At 38.4% G+C, this 26,956-nt stretch overlaps 1 protein-coding gene across 1 annotated transcript in view; it reads left to right on the top strand.

The window, feature by feature from the left end:
- Positions 1-26,956, top strand: part of ACTN2 (actinin alpha 2) — a 68,387-nt gene that overhangs the window by 3,075 nt on the left and 38,356 nt on the right. Inside the window, exons 2-3 of the mRNA XM_084514115.1 lie at positions 19,998-20,112; positions 21,252-21,371. Coding sequence (XP_084370241.1) covers positions 19,998-20,112; positions 21,252-21,371 — 235 coding nt within the window. The remainder of the gene's footprint in view (positions 1-19,997; positions 20,113-21,251; positions 21,372-26,956) is intronic.

The following is a 26,956-nucleotide window of genomic DNA, read 5'->3' on the forward strand; positions in this document are numbered from 1 at the left end:
GCATTAGACGCTATTACTAAAAACTTAAGATCATATGGTTGGAAACTTCAGATAGCAAATTTTAAAGAAAGACTAAACAAAAAAAATAGTTTGTCTTCATTGTATTTTGGATGGATGTGCTACCTTCAGTAGGAACTAACTAGAGAACTACAGCCTTTTGAGCATGTGGATGGAAACCATGAGACTGGAAACTTCTGAAGGCTACTGCTTGACCCAGTACACTTCCATTGGCCACATGTGCATAAACAGCAGTTGAAAGATCTTTGCCAGTGGCCCCTTGTTTCTTCAGTACTACACAGAAATCAGAAAGTTAAGTCTGACTGGCCAGAGGTGGTGGGATGGTCTTCTTGACTCTGTAACCTTAGACTAAGTCAGTTAACCTCCTTACACCTTTTTAACCAGTTTTCTTACTGGTTAAAAAAAGAGGGCAAGAGTAGTGATTTCTAAACAACTGATAGAAGTAGTTGGCTTTATGGTATGTCAGACTGGTCTTTCAGTCCCTACTGTGCTGGACTGGAATTAAAAAAATAATGTTATTTCCTAGTGGAAGACTTAAAATATGTTATTTCTTCTCTCCATGTTATATTTCTCTCTTACCTTGCAAAAAAAAAAAAAAAAAAAAAGTTTGACAAATTCTGCAAACCTTTTAATTGTCACTAACCTGTATTTCAGTATAACTTTAACATAGGGAAATACAATATCCCTTAGCTTTGGAAACCTAGAACAACTGTACTTAAAATGCAAATATACTGTATTGTTTGCAGCATGTCTGAGCTGCCAACTAGCGAGTGGTTGATAAACAGTACTTTTTCTTTCATTTACGTTTTCAGTGTGACCTATAAGGATTTACCTGCTTTACCTCCTTTGGCTGGCAATACAACTCCTGTTGTCCTTGAAAAAAAAACACCAACTCCCCCCCCAAAAAACACACCAAAAAAACCCACTATATATATAGATATATGTATACATTTAGAAGCCACAACTATGGCAAATTCATTGGAAGAAGAGACCCAGGACTATGTATTATGGACAAAATGCTTCTTTTCCTTGTGTTGGCACAACTTCATTAAGTTCAGCTGATTAGAGAGGTTCACTGTAGCCTCAAAGAGAAATTGACCTTGTGTTCAGTCTGACTTCAGTGTCTATAAATAGAGTTACAGTCAGTGTCCCGGATTCACTCTGAAGTCTGTGTGGTCTTCTATGGATGGAATCTAAATACGTTTCTTATCAGAAACCTCTTCCTGAAGGAAAGTGTACTGGTGAATGAGAAGACAGATAACTAGTAGAGGCAAATGTCTTCATTCTTCATACAGGAATAGGAGAGAAATGATCAAGCTTGAATGAATGAAAAAGAAATGTGAGGCATAAAAACATTGGCAGGAGAGGCTGGATGCCACCAGGAAAGTTCAGTACTCTAGAACCACTCCTCATGGATTTACAGGCTCAGGGCTGAAATAATTGCCATGGAGAATATGGCAATATCTACAGTGTGTAGAGGGTAATCCAGCCTGGATTTTTTTTTTTTTTTTTTTTTTTTTTTTTTTTTTTTTTTTTTACAGAATTTCTAGGTTGGAAGAGACCTCAAGATCATCGAGTCCAACCTCTGACCTAACGCTAGCAGTCCCCACTAAACCATATCCCTAAGCTCTACATCTAAACCTCTTTTGAAGACTTCTAGGGATGGTGACTCCACCACTTCCCTGGGCAGCCTGTTCCAATGCCTCACAACCCTTTCAGTGAAGAAGTTCTTCCTAACATCTAACCTAAAACTCCCCTGGCGCAAAATTCGATTTTTAGATTCTATGGAAATAATCAGTGGTGTGTGTTTTTTTTTTTTTTTTTTTTCAGACTGTACTAAATTCTTTCCTCAAATAATTAGCCTTGGGATTGAAGCTTCATAGCACATAGAGACATAGTCCATCTTTTGAGTTTTTTTCAGTGAGGTGGCACTTTTTACCTGTGTGGAATCCCAGTTGAATATTTCTTAGGAAGATTGGGACACTGGATTGAGTAGCTTCAGAACTAATTTCAGCTGGAGATTTCATTTGTTTGGAAGAAAATCTACCATGTACTGGTGTTGGAAGCAGAGTTTTATTTTGTGGATAAAAGACGATATGCTGAGTCCAATCCTGCAGTTCTCTGCTTTCCTTACCTTTTTTCCACAGAATTAACACGATGTAGGTGTCTTACAATTTCTGCAGGTTGAAATGCAGAATTTTCTATTGATACTTAAAGTTAGAATAGCAAACAATTTTGCCTTTTTAGACTCTACTTTATTTTTTCTTAGTATTCAGTCAGCATTTTAGCTGTCTTCTATAGAAGTACGAAGTGCTTTCAAATGCTATTTGCCAGTATAGGTGTATGCCTTTTGATAACACTATTTCAGCACTCCAAGGCCAAATGCTTCTCCTCCATTTGCATCAAGAACTTTCTTTTTAAACGAGTGCCCAAAACTCTAATATTAAGAACACACACGTGCACAAAACATTTGTTGTCTCCTTTTAAATCCTGGGTGCTCTTTAAGTGACCTTCTCAGTGGTAGATGGCCCCATATAGGGTCTGACTCACAACTTGGTAGTCAATGGACAGACTCCGTTTTTGCTATCAGTGTGTCTTCATTTTTTTAGCATATCCTACAGTTATAATTGCCCACAATATTTGGCACTGATGCAACAGAAGGATACAAATTTTCAGTGTTTCTAGTCCTATGGAGAGTTGCAATGAGGGTACACGGACTCTGTGTAGAAATATAGGATGAGTTTACCCCTTGCTCTGTGTGATTGGCCTCTTAGAGATTAGTGCTAGTTAAAATAGTAACATGTTAAATTCCTCTTGCTGATGTTACTTGCATGGAATGGTGTTTGAGAAGAACATGCTGAAAGGATAGTGGAATGATCATATTTTGTCAAGGTGCTTCATATTCGATCTTGCAAACTATCAATGAAGCATGCAGCTGAGAGGGACCTGAATAAGGTGGTGCTTATATATGGAGGAAAATGCAAGTAAAGCTATTCTGAAATTCACATATTAAGAAATGATTATGGAGGTAGATTTTTAGAATGGGAAGGGTTTCTTTATCAATACCAAATGTGAGGAATCAAAGTATTACTCTATTTTTTTCTGTTTAAACTCAAACAGCCTCCTCAGTGTTGACACCCATTTGTCAATATCTGCCAGAAACAGAACTATATGGTTCTGAAAAGAAGTCGTAGAAGAACAGAACCACAGAATGGTTTGAGTTGGAAGGGACCTTAAAGATCACCCGGTTCCAACCTTGTGCCATGGGCAGGGACACCTCCCACCAGAGCAGGTTGCCCAAAGCACCAGTCAATCTGGCCTTAAACACTTCCAGGGATGGGGCACACAGAGCTTCTCTGGGCAGCCTGTTCCAGGGCCTTACCACCCTCATAGTAAAGAATTTATTCCTAATGTCTAATCTAAATCTACCCTTTTTCATTTTGAAGCCATTCCCCCTTGTCCTATCTCTACGGTCCCTGGTCCTTCTCCATCTTTATTGTAGGTGAGGGCTTTTATAAGGTCTCCGCAAAGCCTTCTCTTCTCTAGGCTGAGCAGCCCCAACTCTTTTCCTGTCTGATAAGAAACATTTTTTAACATGAAACAAATCCTACCACCTTTCTACATACACTCAGATATGCAGCGCAGCTTCCCCTGAAATTTGTATAGTGAAATGTCTGCCGATACCCTAATCCTATTAGTAAGACAATAAGGATTGGAAGAAAGTGTGGATCTAAGTGGGTTTCCATAAGCTGCAACCAAGGTGCTTAAGGGCTAGAGGAAAGCTGCGTGTTAAGCGGTGGACTTTGCAATAATCTCTTGGAGGAGGAAGGTCTGCATCTTTTGCTCTGGATCTGTGTTTGGGTCATTGGAGAGCTGTGTAGAGAGATACGGGAGGCATTTGCTAGGAAGACACTGAGGGTTCTCAGCCTTCAAACTAAGACAGCTTTGCAAGCTGAACTTTGTCTGCTGTTTGCCAATGGGGCAACACAGTTCAAAATCCTCCACCAGAACATATCGTCTGTCTTACAAGTAAGACAAAGGGGTTTCATCACAGTAATGGAAAAATCAGGTACCAAATGCCTAACGTAAATTTAATCACTGTTGCACAAATTCAGACCTGTGTACTGATGTTTAGGTAGTCATTTCTGTATTGCACTGATTTAATTTCACTGAAGCTGAACAACAGGATTTTCTTTACTTGTGAGAACTATATAGATATTGGTAGTGTTTCAGAAATCATACTACAGAGCCTGCTCATGGGAGAATGCATTTGATTACGCATCTAAATGCAGGTGGACATTATCGGTGACGTTTCACTTGTGAAAGTGATATAGAATTAGGTAAGAATTTGTGCTGCTTAGCTTTGTCCAAGTAAAAAGAGGTCCCACCTGAACGTTATTTTATGTACTTGCAAGCAAACAAATATAAAAGCGTTTATATAGTTGGCAAAGTTGAGTCATTTTGGATAGTTTTACTGCTGAATAAAATATTTTCTGAGCTCTTAATGCCCAGATGAACAATGTGTAACTGACGTGCTGTTCCTCTGTTGTGAGTAGTGAAATATTGCTGAGTGAATACGTCTTACATGGCTATATATTTTTCCTCTCAGCTGATACCAGTAGGAAAATGTACTTACATTGGGCACTCCATTTCACTCTCATAACAGTGTGTGACGTATGTCCTTGTAACATTACTGGATTTGGTGGATTTAAATATATCACGTGTTGAGAGACTGAAGCATGGAGGTGATCATAATCTTCACCAGTGCTATACAATGCTCTTTTTTCTATCTAATAAAATTAGACATATCTTTAAAGAATAGAAGTCAGCTCTTTCCACATCATTTAACCTGCGAATACGATGTAATGATAATCCTCTGTGACTGTTTCCGTACATGTTCTTTAGGAGCTCTTCCTGCAGGCACTACAAGTACCTCTTCAATACAAACTGAGATAGCGTGGTCCTTGTAATCCTCAAACCACTGGTGTGAGAGGATAACAGGGCAGGTGCTATTGCAATAACGATTTTCCTCTGTTATTGTAAATGCTGGAACAAAAGTAGAGGTGGAAGACTTTGAAATACAATGTTCACCTTTTATGAAAGTGCTTACTTGAAATAGTAGCTTGTAGAAATACATTTCATTCTTCAGAGGGCCTATCCAGGGGGAAGCAGAAGCTACCAGTTGTCTACCTAATGATGTTTATTTTGTTTTTACATTTGGACCTTGAATTCCCACACATGTACCCAGGTGACAAAAGTAGTCCTGATTTTATGTTCTTAGTGCAAAAACGGGTGCTGCCACTCCCAGTTTTCCCTGCTTCTGAGTTATAAGGGCATATCGCTTGGTCCATATATCTCCAAAATAAGGTTGTGTTACTTGTGTGGAGGCTTTAAAGAAGTGAAGTATTAAGTGTTAATTGTACCATGTGTGAATAAGATATTCTGTTTACTTCAAATGCTTCTTCCCACCTGTTCTTAACTGTCAGAATCTCTTCAACTTGAAATGTAATACCCGTTGTGTTTCTTTCTTTAAAAAAACAAACACATCAAACAAACAAACAAAACCCACAGAAACTGTAAGCAAAAGCAGTCCAGCCATCCACTACATTGATAACAACTAGCAGAACCTAACTCAGAGCACGTGGCTTCTACTCTGAACTGCTTCCTAGAACATTGTTGCTCCTCTCCACTACCATAGCAGGAGCCTGCAGAAAGTGACTACCCTAGTCTAAAAATAACACCCGTGATTACTCCTTAAGCATCTAAGGAAACACTCATATTTTTATAGGTGTTGAACACCCAGGCATTTCCAATGACGTTAGAAGGAACTGCAGTCTTATTTTGCACCTCTGAAAGTCATTCCACTATTTTGGCACTCCCAGAAAGGCTTAGCCTTAAGGGATTTATTTTTTTTTTAAACTCACATGTAATCTCAGTTGCAAATTTGCTTTTCACTGCAGCAAGAATTACGACATTGCATGCGTGCATATGAGACTAAAAGAAAACTGGTACTCTGTTGCATTAAATGCAAATAAAAAATTACATAAATGATTGTGTAGCTTTGGGGTGTTGTTTCACCTAAATGGGGTTCTTTAGTTTACGAACAATATCTGTAGTCCAAATCTGTTTCCAGCTGTACTCTGGGGTGTAGTTCCACCATGCATTTTCTTTGGTGAAGCATCTGTCCACCCTTGACACTACTCTTTTCTGTGGACTTAGTCTCTTCTGTTTGTTGGTACAATGATCTTCTATATTCTGCTATATCATTGGAATAATTTGAAGTAACCCTATTCCCCTGGTTCTCACCACTTCTTAAAGTCAAATCATTTCAGTAATGTAGTTTGCAGGGAAGCCTCACAAGCAGTTATAGCCATACATGTATATACATGTATTATGTATCATGCACATATCGTGTAGCTGGCATAGGTATTAAAAAACAAACTAATCGCTATGTGAGGCTGAAGGTTGCTTGCTTTCCTGTAGCCTGTGACCTTCACTTCCATGACCAAGCACAAGTCCCAGTGTGGTTCTAGTGTCTAGTAACTTGGCACACAGGCTAGAGAGGAGCTTTTCATTGTGTAATTGGGAATTAAAGCACGAGGTTTTTCTTCCTCTGTAAGAGTGTCAACTGAGACTTTAGTGTAGGCTAAAAGTGAAATTCAATCTGGTGGTCTTCAAATCTGCCACATAAGACAGTGCAGAGACATAATTTACTGTGTAAATATCTTGGGGTCTGACTGTGACTTTTCGCCATCCTATTTTGGTGTCAGGGCCTTAAAACAAAGATGTGTGTGCAATTGAAAACCTTTCAGAATCTGTTTTAATTTCATCAAAAATACAGAAGACATTTTTATGTTTACGGAAATGCTCTAAAGAAAGCTGATTAATTGTATAAGAACATACTTTCATCCCCCTCAAATTGACTGTGTTGACCAATTTATGATGGATTTATTTATGATTTACTTACTCACCTGGCAACGTGGTATATAATTGATGGATAAAGATAGCATAGTGAAGGAAATCAACAGAGAAAGCAAGGGAAAGACATTTGGAAATCCAGTCAACTAAATCCTGGATTAGCCTACTTTAATTAATCCTTCTATTTCCAGAGGACATACCTTTACTTCCTTCCATACTATAATGTGAGAATGTTTCTTTCATCTCATTCTAGATTGCATTTGATCATTTAAATATGTGTCTACTGAAATAAAAATGTTAGCCAGCACTATCTGTGATAGTTCAGGAAATCTTTAAGAAACTGAGAGGACTATAGGGCACAGATGGTAGAAGAAGGACCTGAGACTTGAATGGAGAATAGGAAATACAGTCTCATAAGAAGGTTCGTTTGCACTGATAGGGCAGTGGTGATGTGTTTTCATTGCTTAATATACTTCAGAGAAAGCTTCAAGCAATATAAAAGGCATGTGCTTCGCCTGTAGTTTTGTCCCTTGCAGATCCATCACAGTAGTTGTGACGCTTTTTGGATTACCTATATTCCATTTTCTAAATTTGCCAGTAGTGGCAAATGTAACAGAGATTATGCTTTTATTCTCTGATAGCAAAGATGCGGCCAGTCATACAGTTGGAAAAAGAATATAGAGGGAGATAAACCCCAGAAAATTGGCTGTCTTCAACCTTTTTATCATTGCTGAAACACTTCCCTTCAAGCCTGTTGGCATTTTCACTGTGAATTCCTTTTCTCCTGATGGACAGCAGTTTTTGAGATATAAATATACATTTTTATATAAATTCAAAGTTGCAATCTTTATTACATGGGTGATAGTCTATCAAAGCTTTTATAAAACAAAATGGTACAATATTTCTTTGCTGCACTCAACATGTTGCAGTGTACTGAGAGATATAGTGCTTTGACAGTTGATTCTGAACTGGTTTGTTTGGAGCTATGGGTTGCAAAGAGCTTCATGGTGTAACGCACTTTGTGATCACGAGTACTGTGTAAGATACTAGCTAGTATAGCTCCACTACTCCAACTTGCAATGTAGAATTACTTGTTTTTATAGTGTAAATTCAAGCTCTGCAAAGTGCAGTGTATTGGAACAGGGACTGGCTTGCATGCTCTAAGGTTAGACTACAATATTACAGAAAAATACTGTCCTCAGGTTCAGCTGGGATTCTGAACGCTCCTGGTCAGGCTGAGTGTGAGTACCGTGTCTCTATCAAGGCGTAGATCTTCGTGGGTTCTCTATTTCTGCTAATTTCATTAGGGGACATTTTGAGGTGAAAAATGTGGCAGTGTTGCATATAAAAAAAAATCTACCATGTTTTGTTGATTATTAAATGCTAGAACAGTATGGCCTACTGAAAGAGATCATGCACGTAATTTTTTTTCTCCAATGGGAATACAATATCAATATATGAAAAAAAAGTAAAAGCCACTAGCCAAAAGTAGATTATACAAAAATTTCCACTTGTGCTGTTCCATTAGTCCTTTTGTGCCTTTTTGTCTTGCTTTACTCTTGCTTAATTCTGTGGTTCAGAATGTGCTTGCTTCACAGCTATTATTTCAATGGGATTTGATTTTTGAGGCTTGTGAAGTAAAAGTTCTTTCACTTACTACAGTATTTTAAATTTTCAAAATATACGTAGGACTGTAAGACATTGCACGACCAGTATTAGGGGTGAACAGAGCCCTCTTAATGCTGCAATTGGAACTCTCAGTCTGTGGGGATGTTTACATTTTACCTTTACTGTCATGTAAGGATATTGGACAGAGGCATACAGAGGTTTGACTACTTGAAAGAAGTTGTACGAAAAGCTTTGGATGAACAAGGACTGAAACGCTGAATTTTTCAGTGTCTTTACTCACTGACTTTCATTTCGCTCTCATTAGAGAAAGCAACTTAATATGGGAACAGTGTAACTCAGATATCTGTTAGTAATTTGAGAACTTCACAGATCATACCCTTTATTTTCTATTCTGTAGTGCTAATCTTGTACCTCGAACATTTTAATGCATCAAATAATGGTATGTAATCCAAAAAATACTGAGGTATTAATTCCAGTTGACAAGGGTCAACAGGAGATATTATCTTATACTAACAAAGCTGTTGCTTTACATAGAAGGCAGAGAGAACAGAGTCATTAGGAAAGTAGTATGTAACTGTAAATTACATGATACGTATTGTTAATGAAGTAGGAGGGAAGATGGAAAGCTAAGATCATTGCAAAACAGAAAGGGATTTGCTCCCTCTTACACTATCTAGCAAGAATAAATTATATAAAGCTGCTATAGGACAGTAGAATGTGACTTGTGGACAAAGGCTTATCAAAGAGGGTGTCACCTGAATAGAATTTGTGACCATCTTTTTTTTTTTTTTTTAAAGATTCATGCATATGATGTGAATAAACAAACTGAACTGCAAAAACAGTTATTCCCCTCCAAGAGAAAGCTGCCTGCAAAACCCCTGCCCTTTGTCACTACTTAGCAAGGTGGTGAAAACATTAATTAAAAGTCTTTCAGTATTGCAAAGCTGTCTACATACAATATTCTATTAGCTCCTATACCCTAACACATGATGAAAAATAGTCTTGTCCTGAAGATGGACTTTTAATTTATTGGTTGCAATTGCATGGCTGGGGGGAACCTTTCACTTTTAGGTCACTATTTTGAAATCAGGCCAGGTGAATAAGTGACAAGGTTGCTAACACATGCATAGTGTCTATGAGATGAGTTGTAATCCCAGTTTAGCTCTCAAGCAGACAGGTGTCCCCATCACTTATACCACCAGAAATGGCAGCTTCATCGGGGATGTCCAAAACTGGTCTTATTAGTGAGAGACTGGGGCAGTGACTTTTCGTTCTAGAGGTGAAAGCTAAAACAATTTCTATTTGTAAAAATGAGTTCTCGAATTGCATCTTTGAGGTTATTCACAGTCATTGCTATTCTTAACGGTTTCCTGGGCGTTTTATTTTCTCCATACCTAAACGGCTGGTACATTTCATAATTCACTATGAGTTTAAGGAGGGAAAAATAACTGGCATGCAACTAGATTTACAGTAGCAGGTAATTAGTTTATGCAAAACAGCTGGCTTTGATTTTTTTTTTTTTTAATATATAATTAAATTTGGATGACTGAGAACAGATGCTGAAGTTGTTGGTAAATATTTTGTGTTGTTCTCCATGTGTTCATGGTAGGTTCTGATCTTGCTTAACTCACAGTTGTTTACAAGATATTTGTAGCTTTTTCAACTTTCTAAATTTTCTATTATTTCTTTATTGGACTTTTTTTTTCAGGGTAGTATTTGAGCACCTCAAAAACTACAGTGAATTTTCCCCACAATAGCGTTGTGGGATATGGAGTGTATATAATTCGAATTATCCTTGAATACAGATGTGGGATACTTAAAAGTACCCAGGTATGGCTAACATCTGTTCCTATTGTTGTTAAGTGGCCTTTGGTCCTACATGAGGAATCATGTATCATAAAATGCTTTCTATTTAGACCAATACATGTTTTTAAAAATTCCTGTCTTAAATAACTTAAAGGGTGTGGCAAGGTTGGGAAGAAAGCACAAATGTCAAAATATCTTCCCCAGGATTATAGTACGGATCTTGAGAAATATATGTACACATTTGCAATGACATAGAACATGCCATTGCATCCACTTTCATTTTAATTTGCATTCTGTTTAACTTTCCGTGAACACTCTCCTGCCTACTAAATTTGAATCTACTTTCTTGCTATCCTGTTACATTTCTTCAGCTCTGTTTCTTTATTATCCTCTGTCTTCATCCTTCTACTGTCTTTTCCTCTAATATCCCTGGCAAAGCTTCCCTAGTGTTCTATTTCTCTTTCCTAAGGGAAATTATGGGGTCATAAAGTAGGAGAGGGAAGGGAGGATCATGGCAGAAAGAACACCCTGACAGAAAAGAGGTTTACAGCTAACTGTCAGATCTTCTGCTGAATGAGTTATGTTGCAGTCTTTGGGTAATATGCATATATAAGTTTTAGGGCCTCTCTACCACAGAATCTGGAAGGAAAAATAGTCTTGCCAATTATTTCTTTTCCAGGCTGTAGTGTACATGTCAGTTACGATGGGAATCTTCCATGAACACCATAGAAAATACGACTGGGAGAATTTGGGAAGGCATTTAGTCCATTCTTTCACTTTCAGACAGAAGCAAATATGCTCATACTGTTCTTGACATGTTTATTCAACTTGTTCTTGTTGATCTCCAAGAAGAAGGATTACATGTTTCCCCAGCCAATCTCTTCCAGTGCTTTACTGCTCATAGAGTTAAAAAGTGATCTAAATGTTCCTCATTCTTGTTTAAGCTCATAGCTCCTTGCTACCTTCAGTGAACGTAGAGAACTGATCTTCTATCTGTTGTGATTTTGTAAATGTTTGAGACAAGCATTAGTCTCATTACAAACTTATCATGATTAAACCGTCCCAATGGTTCTATATTTCTCATATGTTAAGCTTTCTAGAATTTGATGACTTTCATGACTGTTTGGTGGCTTCTCTCCAACTGGTCCATGTTCTTCTTGAGTTTTGTGCCCAAAAGAGGGGACAGTATTCTAGCTAATCCCTCTCCAGCACTGAACAGAGTGGAAGAAATACTGCAGATATCAAAAGAATCATAGAATCATTTAGGTTGGGAACCTAAATACATATAAACCTAAATATAATATATTGATACACCATTCCCCTGTTTAGACATTCCAGTATTGCATTTGCCTTTTGTAACATTGTGACACTTTTGAATCGGGTCTGGTAGTGATCCGCTTTTATTCCCAGATCATTTTCTTCAATGTTACTGTCCTGCCAGTAGTTCTCCATCCTGGTTTTTGCACTTATTTATTACTGGAGGACTACTTCAGACCTCTTGTTAATCTGCATCCAGCTTTCTTCAAGTCATGTCATGTATTTGTTGATTAGTTTGAACTGTAGTCGTGTCGTAAGGCATGCTAACAGACCCAGCATTTTGCTGTCATATTCAAACATCATAAGCATACGCTCTCTTCTGTCATCTAAATGAGCAAATAAAGCCAATTAATAGTGAGCCATTACTCACCACTAGTAGTAGTAAACTTCTCTCAGACTCGCTAAAAATAAAAATACACAAGTGGGCAACTCTATGGTGTTGTGTGTAGTTTGAAAAGTCACATGCTTGGAACATTTAGGTGCCTGCTGCTGTAAAACTTAAATAAATGGTTTCATCAACAGCAATTAAAAAGGAAGGAGCTTCCTGCAGGAAATAGAGCATCAGTAGCATTATACCAATGGTCTGGTGAAATCATGAATTCTCTGAAGACTTATCTGAATTCTCATGTTTAAGACTAATGTTTCTGTCTCGCATGTTAAGGCTTATGTGCCTCAAAGCTCTGTCTTTTCCAGCCATCTCAGGTAATCTAGTGAAGATATTTTCTGCCCGTTCCTATTAAACCTTGGAATATTTTAGCTGTTTTGCCTCCTGCAGAGGCCTCATGAAACCTCGTCTTCTTTACTTTCATCCTTCCTGGTTTTCCATTCAGAAAAAAGGATGATATGAGAACAGTGCATGCAGCGACCCATACTGAATTTCCCTTACATCTTGTACCTCATGAGTTTTCTTCTGTTTGTACCACTGGGGCAATTTAACCTTTCTCTGTTGTCCTCTCTGCAAGAAAGATGTAGTATCTATTTGTAACAAAAAGTTCAATCTTAACGTTTCTCAAGGTTCAGCCTTGTCAAATTATTCTTGAAGGGATATTTACTTGCTCTGTTTGTTTATTTGTTTTTATTTTTTAATAACAAGCACTGTAAAACAGACATGCAGTCATTCAGTGCTGGGAGGGGGTCACATATTTTACAGGAAACCCTAGACTCACACAGGATTAGGCCACCTGCTTTGTAAGGACTGAGGTTTCCCCAGGCTGTTCCATGCAAACAAAATGCTGAAGAATACCCTCATGTCTTGCGCTGTCTTCTGTGTGATGAAGGCATCCCTTTGACAATGTCTGCTATGAATGAGAAAATCAAGGAGCTGGGGTGATGTCCCTTTTAGTATCTGGAGCTGATCCACTGGTAGTGGAGAGTACACCAGCATATCATCTCTGGTGCCATCTGTTCAGCTGTACAAAGGGAGGTGCTGAAGCAGGGAGGGCTTTCCCCAACTTCAGGTTTGGGCGCCTAGTGGTGGAGCTTCTACTAACTTCCTTTGTGAAATGGCTCCATGATATGCTCTCTGTTGTTTCTGGGAATTTGGCTATGACATACCACCTATGGTTTGAGGGTTTCCTTTTAATGAACTTTTGGAACATGCTAAACATTTCCGCCACCTTATCCTTGATGTTGTTCTTCACTGTACTTCATTTAGGTTGTTGCTGTGCTCTGGTGTGTTTAGTGCTAAAACCACGCTTTACCTACCAAGAGTACCATGATTGACAAGTTTGGTGAACCACCTCTCCTGTTGTAGTCACTGGTTATTTTACTAACATGCAATGATGCATTTGGGCTTCTGTTGCAGTGGGAAATAAAAATAAGGGGACAGTTAATAGTAATTCAAACCAAGAAAGATGTAAGATTTTATTTTCAGTTCATAAAAATATGCTTGTGCACTAAATATAAATAGCGCAGCTGTTCTAGATGTTTTAGGAACATAAAGCAGATGCCATATGTAGTCATCGGTTTACATCAAGCCGGTGTATCAAGGCTGTATGATTTTCTGCTGTTTTGCACCTTCATTCTCCTCTTTTGGGAACAGAATTAAATAGTTAACAGAATGAGGGCCAGCACAGACTATCTCAAGCCCAGGGATCCCTGATCCTGAAGTCATTAGAATGCCGTGTGGACACAGGAGCTAGGAGATCATGTTGCAGGATCATGACTTACATTTTAAAACATGGGTGACAGACAGATGGGCAGTTCTTCAAGGGGAAACCTCAGTCTTGTCTGAGGGAATGTTCTGACAGAGCTCTCTTTAACACCCTTGCCATGTACTCAGAGGACAGTAATGTTCCATATAACTACAGGGTGAATCACTGCATCCCATTTAGGCTGGAAGTAATGAAGCCCCCCAGCTAGTGCAAGAAGAGAGGAAAAATACTCTAGGACAAGGGCTGTAGAAAAGAGTTTTAAGAAGCAACCCTATTAGACTGAGATAATACAGGACAGCACACATACGCACGTATATACACACAGATATATTGAATGCTTACAATTGAAATTAATTTTTGCCAGATGTGGTCTTCTGCTTTGGGTATTAGAATTTAAGGTTCCCTTAAAATGAGTCGTGCTTCTTCTTTATTTAACAGATACAGGAATTATTACGTTTCCCGTTGATTCAGTATTTTTCAGAAGTTTCATATGTTGGAATTTTCTATATATTCTTATGGAGGTGTTGCAGAAAGGCTAGACACACAAAACCCAAATGACTTATTCAGGCCGGTAGCCTTTCTGGTAGGGGTCAGACAAGCAGACATGAAGAAATCATTATTCGTTTTAAAACGTGTAAATATTAGAGCAGACAAATTTATTTGAGTTAGAAAGAGTGAAAGGTAGTATTAAGCTTTGTTATGAGATGTGTGTACTAAATATGACATGAGCCTCCAACACTTTTTTTTGGGCCAGATTCACTAAGCGATTTCTCTTTTGAGTGCAAGTAAATAAATCTTCCTTAACTTGTAGAAGGTACCTCCTGTGCACATCCTCATGAAAATTATATGGTTGTTTTGGTGATGTACATTTTAGACTCACTGTCAGTGCTGAGCTAGAAATTTACCTTTTACTTTCACCATATGCTGTCTTATGCACCACTCATGGGTAACAGTACTGGAGAGGGTGGTAAATAGTGCTGGCTCAATATTCTTTATCCAATAATCAATATTCTTTATTTAGTAATCTTTATCACCGGCACATATGAAACTTGTAATAGTATCTTCCTGATTTCCTGGCTTTGAAGCAGTATCAAAAGAGTAATTGCCATTATGCCCACATAGAAAGCACATGGACTTTCTCAGGAGTGTAGGACTGTTGAGCTTTCAGAGGTATCACTTTTTCTGTCAAAGCATGTCCTTCATTGTACATGTATAGCAATAGTTGTATTGCAGAGCAGGCATGCCCTGTTATTTCTTGTCATTAGCTGCAGCCAACTGATAGTTAATTAAGGCTATCTTGGGACATCTTAGGATCCATCAAGGACAATCAATTGTCCTTGATTACAATTCTAGTTGTCAAGGGCTTGTAAAATTAAGTGTCCTGAGGAAATTAACAGGTAAGTTTGTTTTTCTCAAATACATTCTTACAGTCAGAGTTCTATGAATCCAGATTATGGAGAACATGATATTGGTGGTTCACAGGGAGGATAGTTGGGCATAGAACATAAACTGTACTCCCTTTTCTGGAGTTAGGTTTTCCAAAATATACCCATGACAGAGTTATAGTGCATTAAGAGAAATGTACCCGGGGGACTGCACATTATTTGACTTCCTGCCTCCCTACCTCTGATGCATTTATCCAAGAATGTCAGCCAAATTTCTCTAGTAGTAATAGATGTGGAGAGGTTTTGTTTATTTGTTGTGTCTTTTGTAGAGTCACCTATGGTAAATAAATTCTAAAAAGAAATGTCTAGCTTTCTAGGTACTTACCACTCTTGGTATTCAACTTGGTGCCTTCAGTCCTGCCTTATTTCTCTGAGCAATCTGATACTCTGAAATGTGCTGTACAGTTCACCAGAAAAAGGAATTTGCTTTGTCTAAGTCATTTAATAGCTTTTAAATCCCAGTGGATTACAAATTTACATGGTACTGTATGCTGGCTGTATCTTGATCTCCAGAACTTACACGTGCTTTGAATTGTTTCATAATGACTATTAATAGAAATGTTAGTTAAAACCAAGCAGTGAGAATTTAGGCTTTGAACAAATGGTATCACAATGAGAATGGAAGGATGAGGTGTTAAATAAAATGTGAGTTGTGGAAAGTGTTAAAATTTACAAGTGAAATTTTGCATTAGCTTTAACATATCAGTGAGTCCACTGAAACAAATAGTAAACAATTCCTTAAGTAGTATTCCTATAACCATGTTTAGTCCTAGGAAAGTAAGCCAATTTGGAAGGCCCCAAACTATGAAGCTACATTCGGAGGAATACGTCCTGCAGTTACACTTTGTGTGAGGCACAAGACAGCTCTCAGAAAGTGATAGCAGCATTTCATGAACAGAAGTGCACTGGTAAAACAGAAAACCAGGAGAAACTGTCTTTTAGATAGAAGATCTAGATCTCTTATTCTACATATAGAAGATAAAATTTAGACTAACTAAACACAAGAAGTCTAAATAAAGAATCCATGTAGAGTAGAGTGCTTCAGCAGAACTTAATTTTCCTCATGAATGGAGGCATGGCAGGTAACTCCAAGTTTATCAGTCAGAATGCTGCAGTTCAAATGGTAAACGCCAATATTGGTGGAAATAATTGTAAATAACCTGCCGATATAAAAAGGCAGCCCATAAATCAAGTGACTGACATCAAACTTTTTAGAGATTAACTTGACTCAGCAATAGTAGCATCTTATTTGTATCATAGCAACGTTGGTTGCTTAGTGTCTTGTCCTGGTTTCAGTTAGAACAGAATTAATTTTCTTCCTAGTAGCTGGTGGAATGCTGTGTTTTGGCTTAGGATGAGAAGAGTGCTGATAACACCCCGATGTTTTAATTGTTGCAGAGCAGTGCTTATACCAAGCCAAGGACATCTCAGCCTTTCACTCTGTCCTGCCAACAGGCAGGCTGGGGGTGCAGTAAGAGCTGGGAGGGGACAGACCCAGGACAGGTGACCCGAACTAGCCAAAGGGGTATTCCATACCATCTGACGTCATGCTAAACAATATATAGGGGTGGCTAGCCGGGGGGAGGGGGCCGGACTGCTCGGGGTTAAGCTGGGCATCGGTCAGCGGGTGGTGAGCAATTGCATTGTGCATCACTTGTTTGTACATATTATTAGTAGTAGTACTATTATCATCATTGTATTATTATTATTATTATTATTATTATTATTATTATTATTATTATTATTATTATTATTATTATTATTTTCCTGTCTTATTAAACTGTCTTTATCTCAACTCACAGGCTTCGCTTTCCATTTCTCTCCCCCATCCCAGAGAGGGAGGGGGGAGGGTGAGCGAACGGCTGCGTGGTGTTTAGCTGCCAGCCGGGTTAAACCACGACAGTCTTCATAAAATTAACAATATTGAGGAAAGAAGGTGCGCAGATCAGAAGAGAAGAGGTGTTATCTGGCGATTAGAGAGCAGCACTGAGTGCTGGAACATCAAGGATGTTTTTAGTTTTTCCACCAAGATTCAGTGAGCTTTTGTAACTCTCTTTGTCTCTCAGCAAATTCAGTGCCATAAAAATGTCTGTTTTCAAGAGAGAGTATTTAAATTATGGGAAAACCTTGGGATTTTTGTATAAAACTTGTGTTCTGTATCTATCAGTGCGGAATCCAGGAAGTTGAATTGTCTGCTATAGTAGCAAAGTACAAAGTAGCAAAAGACTGCAGTGAGATTAGAGGTGGACAAGATTCTACTTTGCTTTTATGCATGTATTTATATATCCGTATATGAGCTAAGAATTGCCTGATTCCATTTCTTCTTAAGAAAATGTGAATTAAGTCTTTCACAGTAGGAATCAGATTCATATTTTAAGACCACTTAACTGGTGGGATCATTGCCTTAAACTCTGAATGAAATGAAAAACAGGGAAAACTCATTTACTTGAGTGGTACAAGTTCAAAATGTTCACTATAAATGTCTCAAAGAAGAGATGGAAATGTCTGTGGTTTTCTTCCAAATTCCCCATTCAGTTTAGCATCGTGTGCTTGGAACGGTTCTACAAATGGCAATAGCATCTGCGGATAAGTGCATGTCCATCACTTAAGCAATTCATGAAAGGCTCATTCATTTACTGGTTCAGCTTTCTAATATTTATTGCCAAATTATTGTTTAAAGCTCATGTACATTTGCCCTTGAGTGCTTTCAGCTTTTTCACATATTACAATAATATTGTTCCTTCAAAGAATGCTTGTTATAATTTATAGTATTTGCAAATGACTTAGGGTGTTAAGCCTTTTAGATACATATCAGTAGAACAAGATACAGCTCAAGGCAGACAAATTAGTCTTAGAAACTAGATCCTAGCCCTATAATGATCCAAACTGAATACCATCCTAAGACTCCATCATATCCAGCCCTGAGGGTGGAAGTTCCTAGTGTCTGTTGTGCCTGTTGTGATGCATAACATGCTTCAGTTTCAGGTCTCCCATGAGTTCAGGGAAGCTAGTTATTTTAAAATGAGCTATGTTTTTTTCTTCCAGAATGACTGCTTTTCAAGCTAACATCCCTTTATTAAAACAGTTTTATTTGCAGAGATGCTGCAGCTGAACTTATCTATGTCTGCACACAGAGCTACTTTCTTATGCCACTGCCTGCAACTCATCCTCTGCAGGTCAACAGGACCACTGCTTAGAACCACTTCCAGTAGTCTTCTCTCTCCTCCTTTTTTCAGTATCTAGAATTTGCTATTTCACTGCACAATTTCACCAGATCCATAGAGCTTCTTCTTTCTTTCAGTTGGACAGGAAAAGTTGATAAAAAAAACAAAGTTCAATGAAGTTAAAAAGAAAGTGAAAGTTTGCTGCTGTTTTCTAGGATGAGAGGAAGTGCTTCTTTCAACTTTTAGCTTCTGATAAATACACTTATTTTTCTGCACCAACCATGACAATCAATTCTTTCCCTCCTGCAGTTAGTGTTCATTCTTCTGTCATGGTGATCCCAAAAGGCTTACTGGGGATATTTTGAAATGGCACTCTGCAGCCACACCTCTGTTACGATTGTCCACGTCCCCAGGATATTTAGTATGCCCTGTATTATGTCCATAACTCAGTGCCACACAAAGTGACCATATTTTCCATCACACTGGGGGAAAAAAATCTGCATTTTGGTCACAACTGATCCTCTAAGTGGCATGAAGATAAGGATACTGAAGAAAAAAATATTCAGAGATGAAGCTGCAGGTACCAGAATAATTCAAATGTCCTGCAAGCTATTCTTTATCACTTCAGGAGCTCTGAGACAAAAGACCAGCAAGATGCAGGAATTCTTTACATAAATTGAATCAAAGCCTACAACAATCAAAATGTTATTCTCCCACAGAATGTTGCATTTTTAAGAATAGACCATGTCTGAAAATTCAATCTGTATCTTCTGAAAGTATGAAATTTGTCCAATGTTTACATGACATAGATCCAAGAAAAGTTTATGCCTTCATCTGTTGTCCTTTCCTGTTCTAATACTGAGAGATCAAAAGTTAAATAATCTAAGCAGCAGGGGAGAAAAAAGAAGGCCAAAGGAAATTTTACAATGAAAATGAGGATTTAGGATATATTTTAGTTGTTAAACTTGTTACTTTAAAAGATCTTAAAACTATTACACATTTGAAATAGCAAAAGAAAGGGAATTCTAAATATCTGACAGTTTTAAGTATCTGAAGTCTAACACTAAAATGTGTGGCCTTATTTTATACCTAGAGTTAAATACCTAGTAAATATGAACTTGCTTTATATATCTTAACAGTCACTGAAAAGCAAGGAGAATTTTTCAGAAGGTTGAGGTATAACAAATATTTGAAAACAGATGAATTTTAACTATTAAATTTTATAATGATCCCTGTTATGATTTCATTCATGCAAAAGTTTATGTGCATATGATCTCTATAGAGCAATGAATTTTCTTCTGCTTTTCATCTTTACAAGTAAAAGCAGACTTGGTTGTTCTCCACTGGGAGAGAAATGCTCATGGTTGCATTTATGACCATTTTTACCCTATGAACTTAAGTATCTTCATCTGTCTGTTTCAAAAAAGAACATCCACATTTGTTAGGCAGCTGTGGCAGTCACTGATGCAGCATTTGCTCAGATGGCTTAGAAGTTTTTTGGGGAAAAAGCCATGTTGATAAGTTTGTTTGTTTAATTGCTATTACAGACATTTACAGCGTGGTGCAATTCCCACCTCAGGAAAGCAGGCACACAGATTGAGAACATTGAGGAGGACTTCAGGAATGGCCTCAAACTGATGCTGCTCTTGGAAGTTATCTCAGGTTTGTTAAAGTTTGCTATGTATTTACAGCATGCTAACTGAAACATTCTTAAAAGAACAGTATTTGTTAACAATTTATAATAGTGAACATAAATTATAAGTGGGTTTAAAAATGAGAGATGAGACACACTAAAACAAAAGGGAGTAAAAAAAAATAACTCTGCTTTTTCCTTATCTACAAAGTTTTCTGCTCTAGGGTTCTGTGCTTGTGTTCTAGGGCTTCACAGTGTATCAGTGTATCACTTATATCACAGTGCTGTTGGACCAACCATAAACTGTGAGGACCTAGTCTCAGTCCTCTAACAAGTAAAATAGGTTACAGATCTACTTTATTTCACTTTTTGTATAAAAGTTTTGATTTACTTTTTTTTTCTCTGTTGTTCAGAGGGGCAGTCCCCAAAGTACACCCCAAATGCCCCTGAATGGGAAGGGGCACTCAAGCATTCAGCTCAAGTTTTAGACACAAAATAAAGGTGAAAAAGGGAAAAAAGATTTCTTATGGAGAACAGTTTGCATTTTTCCAGGAGATTTCAGTAGGGAAGAATATCTTAAAAAGATGATTTTTCATGGAATGGAGAGTATGTTTCCTGAAATTATTCTTTTTCATAATCATTTGAGAAGGTAAATTCATCCAAACGCATCAGCCTTTGCTCTGAAATTAGCTGTTCTGCTGTACTGAATAAGGTGTTAAAAGCCATCAGTCTCGGTCAGATTTGGAAGGATGCTGTGGCTGATCTGCTGGATATTATCCAGCTTCTCATTACAGTTCAGCAGGTAATGGTGATGAGAATATCCCACCTTCTTAATATTCAGGTACTCTAAAGTGGACAATAGCAGTGAACCAGAAGTCTAGAACCAGGAAGCACTCACGTATCTTCCAGTTATTTAGGCCACGCATAAAAATTTTACTCTGGTTTTACTATTTTATCAGAAAGATGTAAGTAAGGTGCTTTGATATTTGAATTTTCCCTTCAGGGTTTCGTTCAAAGCCATTTGACATTCTTTCAGAAAAATACCTGCTAAAATAAATGCTAACTTTTAGACAGTGTACAGGGCACATTCACTCTTGAGTTATGATCACTTGAGTATGTGTAGTCAAGTGTATAAAACAATAAACACAATAAATTTGTTATCCTGTAGGGGAAAGACTACCGAAACCGGACAGAGGGAAGATGCGCTTCCATAAAATTGCTAATGTCAACAAAGCTCTTGATTATATCGCTAGCAAAGGAGTGAAACTGGTGTCAATTGGTGCAGAAGGTATGTATCAGAGCTTATTACAACGTACCCTCAGAGATGGTACACCTGACTTAAGTTCCAGGTATTAAAAATAAATGTTAGAAATGAGGTTGGATTCTAGGGTATGCTTTATCCAATCTGGGATCTTTTTTTTACCTTTAAGAGATATTTTTCAGACAAGATGAAGGCTGATATCACTGCCAGGTGGCTTGGACCTACCTCCATTTTGTTATGAGATTGACTGCGCATGGCAGCTGTGCTTCTAACATTCAGATGCAGAGTTAAGGGAGTGATCAAAAGAAATTATGCCAGCTGGGGAGAGACTGAACACATGAAGAAAGTGGGTTGGGATGTTATTTAATAAGGTTATTGCTTTGTTGTTGTTGTTCAGTTTTTCAGGCAGTAAAATAAAAACATGTATTTGGCTAATTAAATGCTGATAAATGTAGACTGAGCAAAAGAAAGGCTCTCACTGCAAGTAAACCTATGTTTCCCATGAGATTCAAATGATGGTATAAAAAGAACAAAAGTCTGTCTAGAACTATCTCATTTATTGAGATATTTGTACAATGCTTTGAACATCCATTGCAATACAAAGGAGTGATGGGGCTAGCACAATATTCAACTACTGTTGACTTCATAGACTTCATAGCTTCAATGATTTTCTGTCCATTCTGGGGGCAACCTCTTATGTGACCTTAGAGCAAAACACTGGCTGTAACCTCAGTATCACAGTGAGAAGCATGAGCTGTGTTCTATTCACATTTCTAGGCCTTTTTAGATAAATTTATGAGCCTTTTCTTCCTGCTGTCTGATTTCCCCAGGCTTATTCTGGCTTTCAAACCTTCATCTCAGGAAGCTGATTGTAACTGTGGCTGGAGGAGTGTTTATTAGATGGGATAGGGATATCTGTAGAAATAATGGAAAAAAAAACATCACTGTGTGGTGATTCTACAGCAGTTTAACCTAGTCTAGTTGCTTCCTCAAGTATCATTCACCAAATACATTATGGCTCTAGATCTAGAACTCCAAAAGAAATCAGTGTTCTCTGGGCAGAACATGTTTGGACTCACTCTTAATTCATATGAGACTGAAGTGGGTGGGCCATCTGAGTCCAAATCCATCCATCTATCTATAGGCACATAACAGGGACTTTTTTTTTTTTTTTTTTTTTTTTTTTGGAATATATCATTAGTGGGTGTTATGGTTTAAACCCTGTAGGTAGCCAAGCCCCACAGTCATTCACTCCCAACTAGTGGGATAGGAAAGGGAATAAAAAAGATAACAGTGAGAAAATTTGTGAGGTGCGATAAAGACAGTTTAAAAGGTAAAGTAAAAGCTGCATGTGAAAGCAAAGCAAAACAAGGAATTTGTTCCCTAATTCCCATTGGCAGGCAGATGTTTAGCCATTTCCAGGAAATCAGGACTTCATCACTCATAACAGTTAGTTGGAAAGGCAAGCACCATAACTCTGAATGTCCTCCCTTCCTCTGCTTTTCCTCCTAGCTTTTATTGCTGAGCATGATACCATATGGTATAGAATATCCCTTTGATCAGTTGGGGTCAGCTGTCCTGGCTGTGTCTCCTCCTAGCTTCTTGTGTATCCTCAGCCTACTTGCTTCCTGGGCAGTATGAGGATCAGAGAAGACCTTGATTCTGTGTAAGCGCTGATCTGCAACAACTAAAACATCAGTGTGTTATTAACGCTATTTTCATCACAAATCCAGAAAATTGACTGTGTCCCAACAGAAATTAGTACAGGGGAGGGGAGATAAGGTGAGTCCCAAAGGCACTTCAGATCTCAGAAGAGCTCTACTGAGTCTCAGAGTTCCCTGCCCCTCCATCAGTTGTACAGGCAATGAGGGGCAGCTGGGCCCTTTGCTCAATTAAATGAAGCAGGTTGGAAAAATATGCCACTGCCCTGAAACTCTCTGCAATTAAAGGGTATTCTGAGAGCGACATGTCATTAGGCAGACAGCAGAGGGTACTGGAGAGACAGTTTGTGTGTGGAAATGAAGATCAAACATACGGGAGCCTGTCTGGTAGCTGGTGCAGAAATACTGAGAGTACACAGTCTTGAACAAATGAATGGTAGTTACTGTGCTGTCATGCTGGGACTCCAACCCTTTCTGTCAGAAAACAAGAGTGTAGCAAAAGGAGGATCTTGTGGGACAGAGAGGTCATTCTTTCTGATCTCAATTTGCACAATGGGCAAGTGTTTTCACTCCTAGGTTCCTCAGGCAAGGTTGGAGCATTTAAGCTGAGATACAACAGGTCATACCTGCTGCTGAAAGGAGCAGGCCAACCCTCTGCACTTCCATCTCCCTCATTTTGCTCTGTTTATTGCTGTTTGTCACTGGCAGGGCATTCAGAGTAGAGGGCAGCTTGTGAGCACTTCCTGTATCATCTGAAGGCAAAACACCTGGGGTATCTCAGATCAGTCATTAAAACAGTTCAAGCTAACTCTGCTGCTCCCCTTGGCAGCAACTGCAGTGAACTTAGATGCTCTGTCAAATTAAGTAATTCTCTCTGGAAGGGAGGCAGTGACAAGAGGCGGTAACCTATTACAGGTGCTCAGCCTGTTGCTGGAAGGTGATGCCCATCCATGCCCTCAATATTGCGTGCTGCATATAACAACAGGCCATAGTAAGTGAGAAGATTAAGGGGTGTTCTTGGCTGGGCTGCAGGCTTTTATTGCCTGTTTCTGGAATTATTGATCTGTAAAATGAGGGGATTAGGAGTAAACCTTCCTTCATTAGCATTTAAAAAATATTTTAAAATCTTGGATGGAAGCACAGTTGAAAATACCCAGTTACTATCATAGTTTACAAGCATAGAGGAACCTGTCATTGTAAGACATAGCACTATCTCAAGTATGGCTACTAACACACATTAGATTACATCCATGTGGGCAGGAGCAGATAGATTCGTGTGCCTTCCCCTCCTACTCTAAACAGGCTGAACAGAAGTCCAGCTATGCCCAGACATGCTTAGTGCCCTGTTAAGTTTACCACGTTCCCTCTATTACAGTTATCTAAGGCACAATGCTGTGCTGATGCAGCGATGTAATATTACTTTGACTGGATATAATTTCACAGTGTAGGACCTCTGGCACCAGTACCTGTTTAAAAAGTCCCTGTGCCCCTTTGTCCTGCATACCTCCTCCCACACTTCTCAGCCCTACCCTACCACCACTTGGGCTGACAACTGTTATTGTAGCAGTCCTGGGGCCTGGAACAGTAACCTGATACGGATTTAAAACAGGCTTCACCTCTTCTTAATTTTGTTGCATTTTTCAGCATTATTGACTGGATAGTCGTTATCATATGAAGATGGAAATATATGCCAGTAAGGAGGGAGAGCGCAGGCTTCCTAAGAGTGTATTGTTATCAACATTCTTAACCCCTTAACTTTCTGTCTATATGTGTTAGAATGGGCCATGTGGGCTTTTTTGCACCCATCTGTTTTGGCATTCTCTGAGTTACATGGGTACTTGGAATACTTTTTAATTTGCAAAGCATGAAAGTTTTGTATCTAAACCTGGTCAAGATCACGTGTTGTTATCTAAAATACTGTGTGGTGAAGAGCATGTAGTCTCAAAGGGTCCGACTGCCATTTAAAATGGGGCCTCAAAACAAAGATGAAATAGTGATTCCTGGGGGACATCAGCACAAAGTTCAATTTAATATTTTTAAGGCACCAGTAATGTTCTTTACAAGCCATTGTTAGTGTTCTGAAGGCTGACTTCCTTGGGTAGTTTGTGAAATGGACAGGGAGAGGTGACCACCTTTAACTGTGATATTGAGCAGAAGCCCAATTTAACTACATCGCGCTCCATTGGTGATAGAAATGGGGCTAGAGAGTCAAGAAGCTAAAGCTAAAGACGTGAAAGTAATCCTTATGAGCCATTCATAGTCCACGAGTTAGATGTTTTCCAAATAAAAAAATTAAAATGCAATGACTCCATTTGCAAGGTAATTGCATCCTGAACGCAAAGAGCTAAGATATGGAATACCGTAAAAGTTAAATATGCTGTGAGGAGGAAACAGTTCTGGCTTGCTTTTTTGGGGAGGGGGAGAGATACTGAAGACCAAATGATCTGTAAATCTGCTTCAAAAAGGTTAGAACAAATAAATAAATAAAGTACACCCTAACAGCAAAGAAGAATTTAAAAAAAAAATAAAATCACAATCAAAACACTGGGACCTTGCCACATTTCTTTGCTTAGTTTTATCCCTTGGCAGTTTTTTATTGTGTCATCTTTGTCCTCTTCTCTTCTTTCCTGTTTTCATAGGTCAGTTGTAGCTTTGTCTATGTGACATGTAGGAGCTATACGTGTATTTCTGCTAGATCAAACAGGCAATGTGAAGAAAATAATCAAGAAATCTTCTATTGGCCTGTAGAGGAAAATCATAGGAATGAATCAGGAATTTTTCACCACTGATATTTTTCAGCATTTAGAAACTTTGTTTTCCTTCTGTTTAGATATTTTTCCTTGTCTTCTATACTTTTTTTTTTTTTTGTATCTTATTTTAGCGGTAGATGATGACAGATCAAAGCTGGCAAAGAGCTTGAAAACTCTCTTCATGCACAACATTGAAAGTTCCCTCTCTTGTTTTTTTACTGTGTGTATGTAAATTTGGATATGTATATCAAAACAACAATGTAGTGATTATGCAAATCCATGAATTGATTATCTGACAATCAGCAATGCCTACTGAGTATTTAAATTCATCTATTTTACATTTCAAAAAATTCTTCTGTACTGTATATACTTATGAGACATCTACAGCTGATCAAAATGCAATGAAATACATGACTGTGAAGATGAGAAGGGAAAGAAGTAGCTACATGCCCTAATTGCCACTTGGTGGTCTTTGGCTGAAAAATGTAAGTTGTGGGATTTAAAGACACTTCAGGTATTTCAGGGCAAATGAGATAGTAATAATGCATGGAAGACAAAGTGAGGTAAGAATTATGTAAAATGGATGTAGAATACAAAGGGGAATGCAGAAAAATAGCTATTCATCTATAAAGCTGGGTTATCACACTAACAAAGTTAGTATAGAGTAGCAATGGGTGAGATACCTCCTACCACACTTGTTAATTCCATAGGTTCAAATGACAACTTGTGTCACATACTACTGCAAATTAGCATGTATCTCAAGTCCTGGGGCTAGCAGCTGCCTTGTTCTGTAAAAGTTGCCCCTGGATTCAGGCAACTTTAAAGTAGCAGAGTGAATCCATTTCCTGCTGGCACCTCCTTTGGCATTTGATGTTAAATTAAGGAAATTCTTTCTGCTCCCTCCCTTTCTGTTCTCCCCAGGAGAACACCAGTGGGCCCACAGGCAGCCACAGCTGCTTCATTTCTTGAGGGGGGCTGGAGGTGACTTTCAAGTGGGAGAGCAGCTGGTGCCTTCCCTGTCCCGCTGCTCATTTGGTGTGAGGTGACTGGAAAGGCAGCCTGCAGTTCCCCTCTCTCATCCTCCCACCTCCTCCCCTTCTAGTGCTGGACCTTCTTTATAGTCTTACTATGTTCTTCTGAATCTCTCACCATACTTTGCAGATTGTTTTAACATTATCACAACACCCAAGTCCTCTGGCAG

The sequence above is a fragment of the Aythya ferina genome (assembly GCF_964211825.1).
Source record: "Aythya ferina genome assembly, chromosome: 3".
NCBI lineage: Eukaryota > Metazoa > Chordata > Aves > Anseriformes > Anatidae > Aythya > Aythya ferina.